The 13376-nt window shown below is 42.9% G+C and overlaps 1 protein-coding gene across 1 annotated transcript; it reads right to left on the reverse strand.

Annotated features, from left to right (window-relative positions):
* Positions 1 to 2075: 2075 nt before the first annotated feature.
* LOC118367627 (uncharacterized) lies at positions 2076 to 13137 on the reverse strand. Its single transcript, XM_035751225.2, has 3 exons — positions 12882 to 13137; positions 12681 to 12783; positions 2076 to 9590 (listed from the first exon to the last, which is right to left on the reverse strand). The coding sequence occupies exon 3, from the start codon at positions 9510 to 9512 to the stop codon at positions 2760 to 2762; it is 6753 nt and encodes a 2250-aa protein (XP_035607118.1). The 5' UTR covers positions 9513 to 9590; positions 12681 to 12783; positions 12882 to 13137; the 3' UTR covers positions 2076 to 2759.
* Between the last annotated feature and the right edge of the window lie 239 nt (positions 13138 to 13376).

Consider the following 13376-nt stretch of genomic DNA (forward strand, 5'->3'; position numbering starts at 1 on the left):
ATCTCCACAAGTCTGGTTCATCCTTGGGAGCAATTTCCAAATGCCTGAAGGTACCACGTTCATCTGTACAAACAATAGTACGCAAGTATAATCACCATGGGACCACGCTGCCGTCATACCACTCAGGAAGGAGACGCGTTCTGTCTCCAAGAGATGAACATACTTTGGTGCGAAAAGAAGATGCTGGAGGAAACAGGTACAAAAGTATCTATATCCACAGTAAAACGAGTCCTATATCGACATAACCTGAAAGGCGGCCAAGCAAGGAAGAAGCCACTGCTCCAAAACCACCATAAAAAAGCCAGACGACGGTTTGCAACTGCACATGGGGACAAAGATTGTACTTTTTGGAGAAATGTCCTCTGGTCTGATGAAACAAAAATATAACTATTTGGCCATAATGGCCTTCGTTATGTTTGGAGGAAAAAGGGGGACGCTTGCAAGCCGAAGAACACCATCCCCACCGTGAAGCACGATGGTGGCAGCATCATGTTGTAGGGGTGCTTTGCTGCAGGAGGGACTGGGGCACTTCACAAAATAGATGGCATCATGAGGTCGGACAATTATGTGGATACATTGAAGCAACATCTCAAGACATCAGTCAGGAAGTTAAAGCTTGGTCGCAAATGGGTCTTCCAACTGGACAATGACACCAAGCATACTTCCAAAGTTGTGGCAAAATGGCTAAAGGACAACAAAGTCAAGGTATTGGAGTGGCCATCACAAAGCCCTGACCTCAGTCCTATAAAACATTTATGGGCAGAACTGAAAAAGTGTGTGCGAGCAAGGAGGCCTACAATCCTGACTCAGTTACACCAGCTCTGTCACGAGGAATGGGCCCAAATTCACCCAACTTATTGTAGGAAGCTTGTGGAAGGCTACCCGAAACGTTTGACCCAAGTTAAACAATTTAAAGGCAGTGCCAATCAAATACTAATTGAGTGTATGTAAACTTCTGACCCACTGGGAATGTGATGAAAGAAATAAAAGCTGAAATAAATCCTTCTCTCTACTATTATTCTGACATTTCACATACTTAAAATAAAGTGGTGATCCTAACTGACCTAAGACAGGGGTTTTTACTAGGATTTACATGTCAGGGATTGTGAAGAACTGAGTTTAAATGTATTTGCCTAAGTTGTATGTAAACTTCCAACTGTATTTCTGAAATCCCAATTAACTAAATCGTGTAAGCCTATGAATATTTTGTGTTTTTATCTTTGTTTTTTGTTTGTTTGTTTGCAATATCATACACTAAATCATACACTACAGTTTTATTTCCCTCTTCAGTGTAACAAAGAATACACACTAGATGATGCCAGAGGGCTGAGATTCACATTTTAAAAAGTCAATCTCCTGCATGGTATAAGACAGCGTTTCCCAAACTAGGGGTCGCGTGATTTGAAAAGGGGGGTTGTAAGTGAAACTGTGGTTGTCATAAACGCATGGGTTTGTTTTCTTCTTTTGAACGGTTTAAGCTTGAAAATATTGTGACCCCATCATTGAAAGATAAGACTCTTCTACAATGCCCCCAAGCCTCATCAGAACATTTGAACCAGACCAGGTGCTAAATCAGACTGGGGGTGGGGATAAAATAATCAAATGATGATGTTGTTTTCTACACAGAAAATCATACAACATCATTGCCTGATGATCTTCTGAACTTCCCAATACCTTTCTGATGCATTTCAGTCACTTGAAACCATATTTCTTTCAGATGAAAATACTGTACAGAAGTACAGAAGTACCATCAGACTGATTTGTAATAGACTGGCATAGTCCCAATTAAAAAAAGATGAACTTTGGCCGTTGATTACATCACTTTTTTTTTACATGGTGGGGTCGCGATTTAAAAAAAAGTTTGGAACCACTTGTCTCATCACGAATTGGAATGAAAAAATAAGAAGAAGAAAAAGCATTACAATATGGTGTATAAATGCAGTTTAGGCCTAATCATCAGTTGTTTCATAATCTTGAGCTTGTTAAAATATGAAGTGATTTTTATCCATTTATAAAAAGGCCTACCTTTTCATAAATGGATACAAATCACTTCATATTGCAACAAGCTCAAGATTATGAAACAACGACAAAGGATAACTCTAGTTCTTCAGATCTTTTTTTTATTGGAATGATTTACAAAAACAAAATGTAGACCTGCTTTTTCTAGCCATTCAATGCAAAATACTGCCAAACATATTTCCAAGTATCTCCAATTATTTTACAAAGCATAAATCATTGCCAAGTACATTAATGGTATTTCAAGCATTTAGATATTAGTATGAAACGTAATGTGCGACTTTCAATATTCAGTTGCAATGTTGACTGATATTGACTACTGAAACGTAGATTAAAACACAATGTATCTTTATGTTTAAATAAATAAATAAAAATCTGACTAAATTGTGTTTATGCGAGGGCAAACTGCTTGTGGAAAAAGTCACAAAAAAAGCAGAACTTTACATATCAATAAAATAACAAAACAATACATAAAAATGCATAACCAAACTTCATGTCTACGTGTGAAAATACATATTATAACATGGAACACCCATGTCCTTTCTCTTTAAGCTGTCATTTTCCATCAATAACATTACAAATCACATATTTATCGTACATGAATCCCTGAAGTCAGACACTCCCAAATGCCAATTTTATATTAAGTCTAAAGTAGCTCATATAAACCACAAATTCAAAAATGCAAATGAACACTCCACTTCAACTCTGTTAAAACGTTTCTCACAAAGTTGATAAAAGCCCTATCAGCTCATACAGTCATAAGGATCCTCAGTGCCTAAGAACTCCCCTAGCATGTGATCTTGGGAGCCGTTCACTGGCTCTAGGTAGCGATGACCATCGTTTGTGTGTTTATACCTCTGCCTTTCCAGCCTTTGTTCAAAGTCTTCCTGGTCCAACTGTGAGGCGGGGACAATGGATTTCTGCGATGGGATGGATGAGACAGGCACTGGGACAAAGGAACCGTGGTAGAGTACCATTGGTGTGGTTATCACCTCCATGGTGGAAGCCTGAGACACAGGGCCCTCGGGAGGCTGAACAGGTAACTGCACGTAATTCCCAGTTTTGGGATCAAAGAAGGTCTTCGTTTGGACCTGGACGGACATGTCAACTACGAAGTACTGCCCCGAGTCTGGATCCTGCAGCAACTTCCGTTGGGTCATTGGGTAGGAGGCGTAACCGGGCTCGATGCTGGACTGACGAGAGAACTGGCTGGTGTAACTGGACTGGCGGGATAGATTAGGGTGAGGTGATGTCAAGTCTATAATGTCACTGGCATAGGAATCAACACTATGGTTCCAATTCTCTGGTTTCTCTCTGTTGGATCTCTCTTGGGCTCGGCCCCTCTGAGACAGCTCCTCCCTAATGGACTTCTCAATACGCTGACTCCTCGGTACTGGTCTGTCCCTAGGAGATGTCTCACTACTACGAATTCTCTGTTCCACTTTATCACCGATGTGTCCATCCATGCTCTGAGCTCTATGACGCGGGGTTCTCTCACTTGTGGATCTCTCACTGTTTTGCCTTTTATTCTCACTGACAGCTCTGTCGCTGCTGCGGAATCTCTTTTCTTGCATCCCTCGGCCGTGTTTCTCACTACTACGGCCCTCACGCTTGGAATCACCAGGACTTTGCTTGTCACTCTTACGGCCTTGATGCTCTGATTCACCATGCCTCTGTTCGTCAATGCTGCGTCCTTGCCTGTGTTTCTCACTACTATGACTGCTGTGCTCTTTTTTTTCTGTCGGGGGCTTCTCATTAGCATGGCTCTGATGTTCAGGTACACCATTGTGGTGCTTCTCACTCTTATAGGCTTGACGCTCTGATTCATCCTGCCTGTGCTTTTCACTACTACGGCCTTGATGCTCCGATTCACCACGGCGGTGCTTCTCACTGCTGTGGCTGATGTGTTCGGTCCTATCCTGATGTTGCTTCTTACTACTACAATGCTTGTCAATACTATCACTGCTACTATTTTTATGCTCCGATGATTTATCAATCTTGTTTTTATCACTTCTACTGCTGCGGCTCTTGTGTGGTTGACTTCCCTTCTCCTCCTTTCGGATCCTTCTGGTGGTCAGCTTCATGGCTTTGAGGAGGGCCTTCTCTGACTTAGGAGGGACCACGGGGGGTCTGCCGGGGCCTTGGGTGTCATTCCCGCTGCAGGCTGACCCAGACTGCACCTTGGAGTCCTCTGGGTTGTTATCAGCTGTATCCACTGTGCTTGTCCCCCCTTCTGATGATGGACTCACCCCCGAATGTATGTAATCTTCCTGATGGACATTGAGGAAAGCCCCATATTGTTGGCCTTTTGGGGTGTTTTCGGGGGTCAGTTTTGTGGGAGACAGTGGGGAGTGTGTAGCGTGGTGAGATTGAACCTCTTTGGGTTTGAGGCGTTTGTCTGGTGTGGTGGCAGCAGCATGGGCTTCAGTGATATCAAGGTGATCTTTCTCGCCCCTCTCAGAGCCACTCAAGCACACCCTGGGTGACCATGGCGCACGTTTGCCTTTTTGACTGTGTTCGGGGGTTAGTTTTGAGGGAGACAGCGGTGACTGTGGAGAGTGGGGAGATGCCGTCTCTTTGGGTTTGAAGTGTTTGTCTAGTGTGGTGGCGACATTATAGGGTGACGGTATTTCAATAGACTCTTTAAGATGATTGAAAGGATCTTCCTCGCTCCTCTCAGAGCCACTCAAGCTTTCCCTAGGTGACCACGGTGCACGTTCCGCTGGGTCATGGTTTGTCTTGTGCAGAACCTGTTTCACTGTCTTGGTTACAGGTGAGACATGATGCTTGAATGTGTTGTCTTTCACTTTGAATAGAGCCGGTTTCCCCAGAACTGGTGAAGAGGCGTTGGACTGAGATGTTGGCGTTTGACTGTTTGTGTTGTCCATGGGGCTCTGGAGCCATCCAATTTTGTCCATCTCTCTGGCTTTTGACTCGTTGTCCTCCTTCCGGGATGTTTCCCTATCTCGCCTGGAAGGGATTCCTGGCTTGTCTCCAACTTCCTCATTTTCATGATCACTTACCGAGTAATACTCCACTTCTATCTTTGTCTCCGAATCCCATCTCACACGTTCTGCCACATCCTCTACTCCATCCTCAACCTCCTCTAATTCAGCAATCAAATTCTCCAAAGAGTGATAGATGTTTGAGTCAGTTTCGTTGTTTCTTTGCAATGAACTCGCGACAGAGAAATAAGATGACTTCGAGGACATACTGGTTTGATCCTGTTGACTTTGATTTATACTACTGCTATTTGACAACGGAGACACTAATTCTCTAATATCTTCAACATTCGCAATATCTTCACTAATCTTAACTGATTTGTTCGACTCTTCAGTTGCCTGGCTCTTTTTCATGGTCTCTTTTTCCATTATTGATTCATCCTCAGTAGTGATGCTTACTTGGTTTGAAGGTTTTGAATGATCTTTGCCTGGTTTTAAAGGGGCCTTCCTTCTTACACAGGGTTGTTCCTGTTGTTCCATATTGTTTGGTGTTTGTTCTGCTTTGGGCTCCCTTACAGGAAGTTGATGAGTTTGGCTTTCATTTAATAAAGCCTTCCTTTCCTTTTCCTTCTCTTCACTGAGTGAAAAAGAGGCATTTGTTCCATGGGGATGCTTTGAATGTTTAGAATAGTCTTCTAGAATAGTCTTCTTCTGGGGATTATTTTGTATAATTGGCGTATCTTTCTCAGTCGTCGCCTCTATTTCAAGTGCATCTGTTTGTCTTTCTGCTTTTATCTTTGCATCAAGGGCCTCCCTGTTTGAGACCTTGCCTCTTGCCCGCGTGTTCCTTTGTTGTTGAATTGTGTCATTAGTACTATCCCTTCTTGAAAGTTCTCTATTCTTTATATCCTCCTCAATTATATTCACAACATTCCCACATTCTTTCTCCTCCTCTGTGCTGTCCTCTTTTTCAGTGTTCCCTTTCTTGCTCCTCGGTGGTACCTCTGGTTTGAGAACGGGTGCGTCTGGTTGACTCTCGTCTCTGACGACCTCATCATTTGTAGAGGTGTCATCGCTTGTTTCAATAGATAACTGTCTAGCAACAGTTCTATCACTCTCCTCTGCTGAGTATTTGCTGGATCTAATATTGTATTTTTGTTTGTCACTGACATTATTGATGATGTTTCTAGTCTCTTGATCCTCCCTGATAGGTCTTGTTGCGAGTTTATTTTCTCCAGCATAGATTGTGGCACCCAACCTGTGATTTCCACCAAGTTGTGTCTCAGTCTTGGTAATGATTTCTTGTGTCTGATGATGATGATGATGATCCCTCAGATCTCCTAGCCTCTCTCTCGCCTCCTTTTGTTCCTCCTCTGCTGCTGTCCTGATAGAATCCTGTCTTGCTTGTCTACGCTCTTGGACTCCAACATTACAACTATCATCAGTGTTCTCACCTGGGACTGTATTGACATCCTCTTCTTTATTCTTTAAGACTTTCTTTTTACGTTTCTCTTCTCTATCCGATATGATTTCCTCGAGTGCCATTTTAGCCTTGTCATAATTGTCGTTGATCAATGACTTGTTCACAATAACGTTGTTGTCTATCTTTGAGAATACATGATGCTTAGTTTGCTCCTTCTCTTTGTTCACAAATGCCTCTTTTTTAGCGAATGTGTTTCCTCGCATAGAAAGCATGTCCCTTTTGATGTTCCTAAGCTCCCTGGAAATTAAATTGTTTTTTGCTTTTGTCTCCCTATCTCTCCCTGGTTCGAGGTTCAAATTCTCACTGTCCTTGATAAGGTGTTCACCCAATCTAGCCTTTTCCAGCTCTTTCAGTGCATGTAAGTCACTTACTCTCTTTTCGCTCTCGTTCATTTCTTTGTGCACCATCTTCTCTGTATAATGTCCTTCTTCATCCACATCTTTCTTATTATTTACCTCAGTTTTAGGTTCAAAATACTCCTCATCCTCCACTTTCTCGCCACTCTCCTTCATTGCATATCTTTGGCTTTTAATATAGTTGTTTTGTCTCGCTGAAAATGCGTGTTTAAACCTGCCTTGCTTTTTAACCGGCTCCTTCTCCTTTTCTGACAAAATCATTTCTTTCTCTTTTTCCGCACATTCTATAAATCCGTTGGTGAGTGTGTTGTCAGTTGGATGTGTCTCACCTGTTGTCTGTCGCTCTATCCGTCTGTGGCTTGGCACTGAAAGGGAATGAAGTGAATGTCTATCCTCGACTACAATTGAATTGTCATCTTTCTCTTGGGATGCCTCTGTTTTGACGATGTTGTTCTTGTTCATGGTCAATTCTTCTACAGCTTCTGTTCTATTGGGAGATAATATTTTGGTTTGAGCGGTGGATATTGCTTCCAAACCGGCTTTCGTAACCTCTTCAACTGCATATTTGACATTTAACTCGCTCATGTCCTTTGTTGACCTTTTGGTATGGGCTTTTCTTTTCGAGAACAGCACTTTATTTTGGGCTGTAGTTAATGTCTCCCTAATAGCTGTGATGGCTTCTCTTGTATTTACAGTCTGTTCACCGATGTTTTCTTCCTTCAATTCCACAGTGTCTTTTGTTTGTTGTTTAGCGGTGTCTGTTAAATTTGCCGACGACACTTTGTTTTGCGCTGCAGGTAAATTGGGAGATGCCACTTTGTTCTGTGCTGTATTCCTTATTGTATGTGCAGGCTGGTCACCGATGTCTTTCTCCTTTCGCTGCAACATCTCTTTTGCCGGCTTTTCTGGTATATTCAGAGAAATCCCTTTCTTTTGTGCACTAGGATGGTTCTTTGTCTTGTCTGAAATATTCAGAGAAAGTCCTTTGTTGGGCGTGGCAATGGACAAAGTATCCTTACTCAATGACGGTGAGAAGTGTTTCATCTCTGGCCCCGCAGGACTCTTGTACAAGTTCAGAGTTGGGTATGTTTGTTTCGTAGTCAGGGAGCGCTTGTTCACCTTTGAGTGTGTGAAGGGCGACCCAGGGCTCCTGCTACCCGCAGCCTCTCTTTTGGTTTGCAATAAGTTGGATATCAAGTAATCGTCTGATATTTCCGAATCCATATATTTCCTAAGACCAGCATTGCTAGATTCTGAAACAGCTGGGCTACATATAGGCAGTCCATCTAATAGAATGGGAGGTGTGCTTAAACCGGAAGCTATAATGGCAGGTGTACTGAAGCCAGAGGCTATACCATCAGAAGGAGCTTTTGCATATTTGAGTAGTCTCTGTTCCACCAGCTTTGGAGACAGAGTGCTATGATCAGCCTGTTCGGTTTTGAACTTTGGCGGGCTGTACCTGCTCTTGACCCTCTTCCTGTTATCCTTGAGGTTGAACAACAAACTGGACGCAATAGATTTGTAGCTGTCTCGTTTGACGACCTCGGAGGTCGACCTTGATATGACTGGCGACACATGCTCTATGTCTAGGAGGGGGAGATCGAGGAGAGAGGGAGAGAGCACTGCTGACAGGATCTCTGAGGTGTCTGTAGCCTGTCTGAACAGTATTACGGGTGTCATCAGCTGTGAAATGCTGAATGGAGTATTGGTCAAAGAGCACGACTTCTCCACTTCTTTCACCTTTGCCGACTTGACTTCCTTTTTATACAGCAAAGGAATCTCCTCCATCAGTTTTGGGGTTTCAGTGGGAGGGCAAAGTACTCCCGGTTGGTTGACAGGTACAGCACTCTTGGCTCTCGCTCTGTTTCTCCTCCAGGGGGCGCTGGTTTCACCCTTAGAAGAGGTGTCCGACGCAGACCTCTTCTCGGGGGCAGAGGGTTTTGGCAGAACCTTGGGTGGAGGATGAGGAGGAGGAGGGGATTTGACTGGTTTCTGGCACTGCTGCTCTGTCTCCTCCGCAAGCAGTGTTTCTATTCGATGCGCCTCAGTCAGTTGTTTGTATAGCGGGGAGTCATACCATTTAGGGAGGTTGTCCACCACCGGGAGAATGGAGGTGATGCCATCTTGACCTAACGGAAAGCGATTAAAATCCCTCCACGATTGGAACGGGCTGAACTCGCTGTGGAGAAAAAAGTTTTTGATATTCAGCTTCCGCAGCTTGAAAATATATTGGCCATTTTTTGTCTTGGAGGACTTTGCATTTTTGTCTGATTTCTTGGCTGTGAGGTTCTTGTAATCGGAGGAGAATTCTGATAGTTCCCTTTCGATGCTGAAGAGGGCCGACTTATCCCACGAGTCCCCGTTGGGGTCCTTAAAATCACTATTTTTAATCAACACGTTGGACATGCTTTCCTTCTGCCTCCAGGGTTGAGTGTCTTTGGCACCATTGAGTTGGTGCTTTGTACCAGCATCTTTAGTCTTTTCCAGGGGCTTCTCCACTAGGGGCTTGTGACAGCTGAAAGGGTATCCATATGAAAACTCATCGTTGTACACGGCCTCGTCTCCGATGCACAGGCTCCGGAAGGCTCGGTCAGTGAGCGTGCTGACCTCTCGGTCCGTCTCGTCCAGGAAGATCTCAGTGAAGCCGTTGGGGAAGCGGTGGTGGAGCATGGTGTTCCGGTGGCTCACGTGTTGGCGCTTCTCCACACAGGTCATGGTGATGGCTGATGGTTGACAATGGGTTTTAGATGGTTGAGTCTATAGCGTCCCTAGTTGGGTCAGCTTACCATCTTCCTGGGAAAGAAGGAAATACGTACAGTGTCACAATCAGGAAAAACAGCAGCACTTAATTGCTTTATTCAGATTGTATAGTGACCGACTTTGAAGCATGTACAGTATCTGCTCAATGAAAGTTCCAGGCTTTTGTCGATGCATTTCTGAGATGCAAGCGTTTTTTCATCAGCCTAATAATTTTTACAAATTACAAGCTAGATGTAGTTTTTAAAAATGTGATTCCTCCTAACACTACAGAAAGGGCTGTGTCCATTTTGATAGCACAATAAATTGTTTGGTAGACCATGTACTGTATCTCACTCTGTCCTTTGTGTCCATGATATGTGTGAACTGAATTCTCTCGTTGCTATGTACACCACAGACAAACACATACCATACCGCAGGCTATTTCTAGGGAAGGAGGATGCTTCTACACTGTCTCCTAAACCTCAAGGATGACCATGGATATGAGCAGCATGACAATAAAGAACTTTTGACCTCGTGTCTCATAAATACTGAGATTTTATAGGAGCTGGTGTCCTTGATGCCCTGTACCACAGTGTATCTGTGGTACTGCCTACAGATGTAGGATCTTAATTTCAGTCAGTTTGCTACAGCAGGAAAATAGTCCTGCAGCAACAGAAAATGTGGACTAATTAATGGACATTTTCTGTAAGTGAATTTTGTTTTGTTTGGGCAAATCAATTCTGAAATTTCAAAGTGGAAATTAAAAACTTTAGAAGCCTTGTAAACCTCAAATACACCACAAGTGTGATATTTCTAACATTGGAAAAAAGTTATCCTGCAACTGGGTGATCTAATTAAGATCCTACACCTGTATGACTATGTTAGTCTATAGGCATTATTATCTGACTATATCAGGCCTCTCCAACCCTGTTCCTGGAGAGCTACTGTCCTGTAGGTTTTTGCTCCAACCCTAATCGAGCACACAAAATTCTAATAATTAGCTAGTTGATACGCTGAATCAGGTTAGATACAACTGGGGTTGGAGTAAAAATGTACAGGGGGGTAGCTCTCCTGGAACAGGGTTGGAGAACCCTGGTATAGTCCGTTAATAATGGCTTTAGACTAACAGGCTATGGACGAACAGACTAATAGACATAATATAATATAGGCATTATCATCAGAAAAGGCCATCACATTGTAATCACTGTTATTGTTTGCAACATTCCTATAAATCAGCATAGGTTTGTGTACAACCATGTGGGTAGCATGTTAACAGCATGTTAGAACATGCTACAGGTGCAGGATCTTCATTTCATCACCCTGTCATTGCAGGAGATGCAAACTTGTGGTGTATTTGAGGTTTAAAAATGCTTAAAATGTTAGTCATTTCCACTCTACACAAATGTCCATTATTATAATCCACACAATAATTCACTTTTCCTGTTGCTGCAGGATTATTTTCCTCCTGTGGTCACCTTCACAATGGATATACAGCACTTATTATATTCCCCCGAGTGGACAAAACATTAGGAGCAATAGGAACGCTTTCCATGACAGACTGACCAGGTGAATCCAGGTGAAAGCTATGATCCCTTATTGATGTCACCTGTTCAATCCATTTCAATCAGTCTCGATGAAAGGGAGGAGACAGGTTAAAGAAGGATTCTTTTTTAGCCTTGAGACAATTGAGTCATGGATTGTGTGTGTGTGCCATTCAGAGGGTGAATGGGCAAGACAATATATGTATGTGCCTTTGAACGGGGCATGGTAGTAGGTACCAGGCGCACTGGCTTGTGTCAAGAACTGCAACGCTGCTGGGTTTTTCACACTTAACAGTTTCCTGTGTGTTTCAAGAATGGGTCCTCCACCCAAAGAACATCCAACCAACTCGACACAACTGTGGGATCACTTTCAACACCTTGTAGAGTCCATGCCCTGATGAATTGAGGCTGTTCTGAGTGCAAAAGGGGGTGCAACTCAACATTAGTAAATTTGTTCCTAATGTTTTGTACAGGCAGTGTATATTTTCATAATATGATTGATGGTCAAGCTTATATAAGCAAATCACACACAACGATGCTCTTTAAACATTTGATGTGCAGAATAAGTTTACATGGGGCGCTGAGAATGCATTTAAATCATGGCGTTGTTCACAGTGCACTTTGCAGCAGCTGCTTAGCTCAGTTTAGCTATCTGGGTGAGGGTCTAGAATAGCTCATTAACCCATTTCAATATTCTGACCTGGGAGCTTAACCGTTGGCATATTGGTCAATGTTATTGTTCCAAGAAGCTGCAGCTGATGAAGATAGATAGACACACAAACACAGTGAGAGTACCGAATATGCCATAGTGTTGTATACAATTTAACCCTCTGAGTAAAACAGGATTCAAAAGCAGAGAAGAAGAAACATGATTCCGATTCATGATCATGTCAAGATCAACAACAATTACCCAGACGTGTGTAGGCCGAACTCTGCGTACAGTCGTCCTGACTTTGCCAGTCACACACATGCATTTTCAATCTTTTGCCCTCAATATTTAACAACACACTTTATTATGTAACTGGAACTAAGATGAAAGAATCCATTCACTTTCCAGGAGAATTTGGCCAGCACTAAGCTATTTTCCAGTGCTTATAATGTGATGCCAGCTACAGAGGCAGGGTGATTTCCCAGCCTCGAGTTGGTGTATTAATACCAGAGGAGAAACAAGAGTAGAGAAGCTATCTATCCCACCTATCAAACCCCAAGGTAACTGTTCAGTATTATACTGTTAAGGTACAGTAATATACAGTACATTTAGTTAGTGTCAGAAACATAACAAACACCGTCTTCAAAGTTACGCCTCATAACTCATGGACTTAAAAATGTTTGGACATAAAAGTGCACAATTTGGACAGAAGCTTCAGTTGGTATATATATATATTTGCTTATGGCTATCATAAAAATGAGAAGTAAATATTGACATGTTTGTCGTGTACATGTGGCATATGTTTGTTTGGGTATGAGGGTAGAAGGGTCAGATTGTGAGCCCTTCACCCCACACACACAAAGAAACGATCCAGACTGTGTGATCCAATCATCCCCTTACATTTCCACTCTTTGGACAGTTATTACCATTAATGAAGATACAATTTGACTTTACCTTTTGATCGTGTATTCCATGTTTGGTTGGGGGTAAGGGTCAAATCAAAAGACGGGGGGGGTCATGAGGAAAAAATCCTTAAGTCCTGATGAATCGACGGCACCTGCAAAAAGAAATCGTAGGAGTGAGTAACAAGTTTACAAGCAGGCAAGAAGTTGACTTTGAATAAATAAATAACCAAAGATAAATCCTTGAACCTACTCAAGCTCTGAGTTCCATGCGGTAAATGCAGCGGGGTAAAGGACCCTAAAAGCAAAGCATGGAAGAGTGGCTACCGAAATAGACACAGAAGACGGTGTGGCCAAACTGAGCAGTAACACTAATTTTAGTATCTAAGAGCATGTGTCCATAGCAGCACGCTAGCCTTATCTTTAAGCGCCTTCAAAGACTACAGTGGCTATTCACGTGAGGGGTTGAGTGGAGTAGTCTCTAGCTCCTGTTGGACTCACGGGGTGATGGTTTTAAGTCTGTGACTCACTTGTCTTTCCCATGGTCTCGCCATACAAACAAGGTATCAAACATAGCTCATTGCGTCATCCACACAAGTGTCACACTCCTTAAAGCGGAGAATGAGAGACAAATGGCATCTGATTACCATGACGGGTTTGCTTTTCCCCACACACACACACACACACACACACACACACACACACACACACACACACACACACACACACACACACACACACACACACA

Source organism: Oncorhynchus keta, chromosome 3 (assembly GCF_023373465.1).
Source record: "Oncorhynchus keta strain PuntledgeMale-10-30-2019 chromosome 3, Oket_V2, whole genome shotgun sequence".
NCBI lineage: Eukaryota > Metazoa > Chordata > Actinopteri > Salmoniformes > Salmonidae > Oncorhynchus > Oncorhynchus keta.

What these genes read in the sequence shown, in the direction of transcription:
- LOC118367627 (XM_035751225.2), bottom strand. Translation starts at nt 9,512, where the DNA reads ATGACCTGTGTGGAGAAGCGCCAACACGTGAGCCACCGGAACACCATG.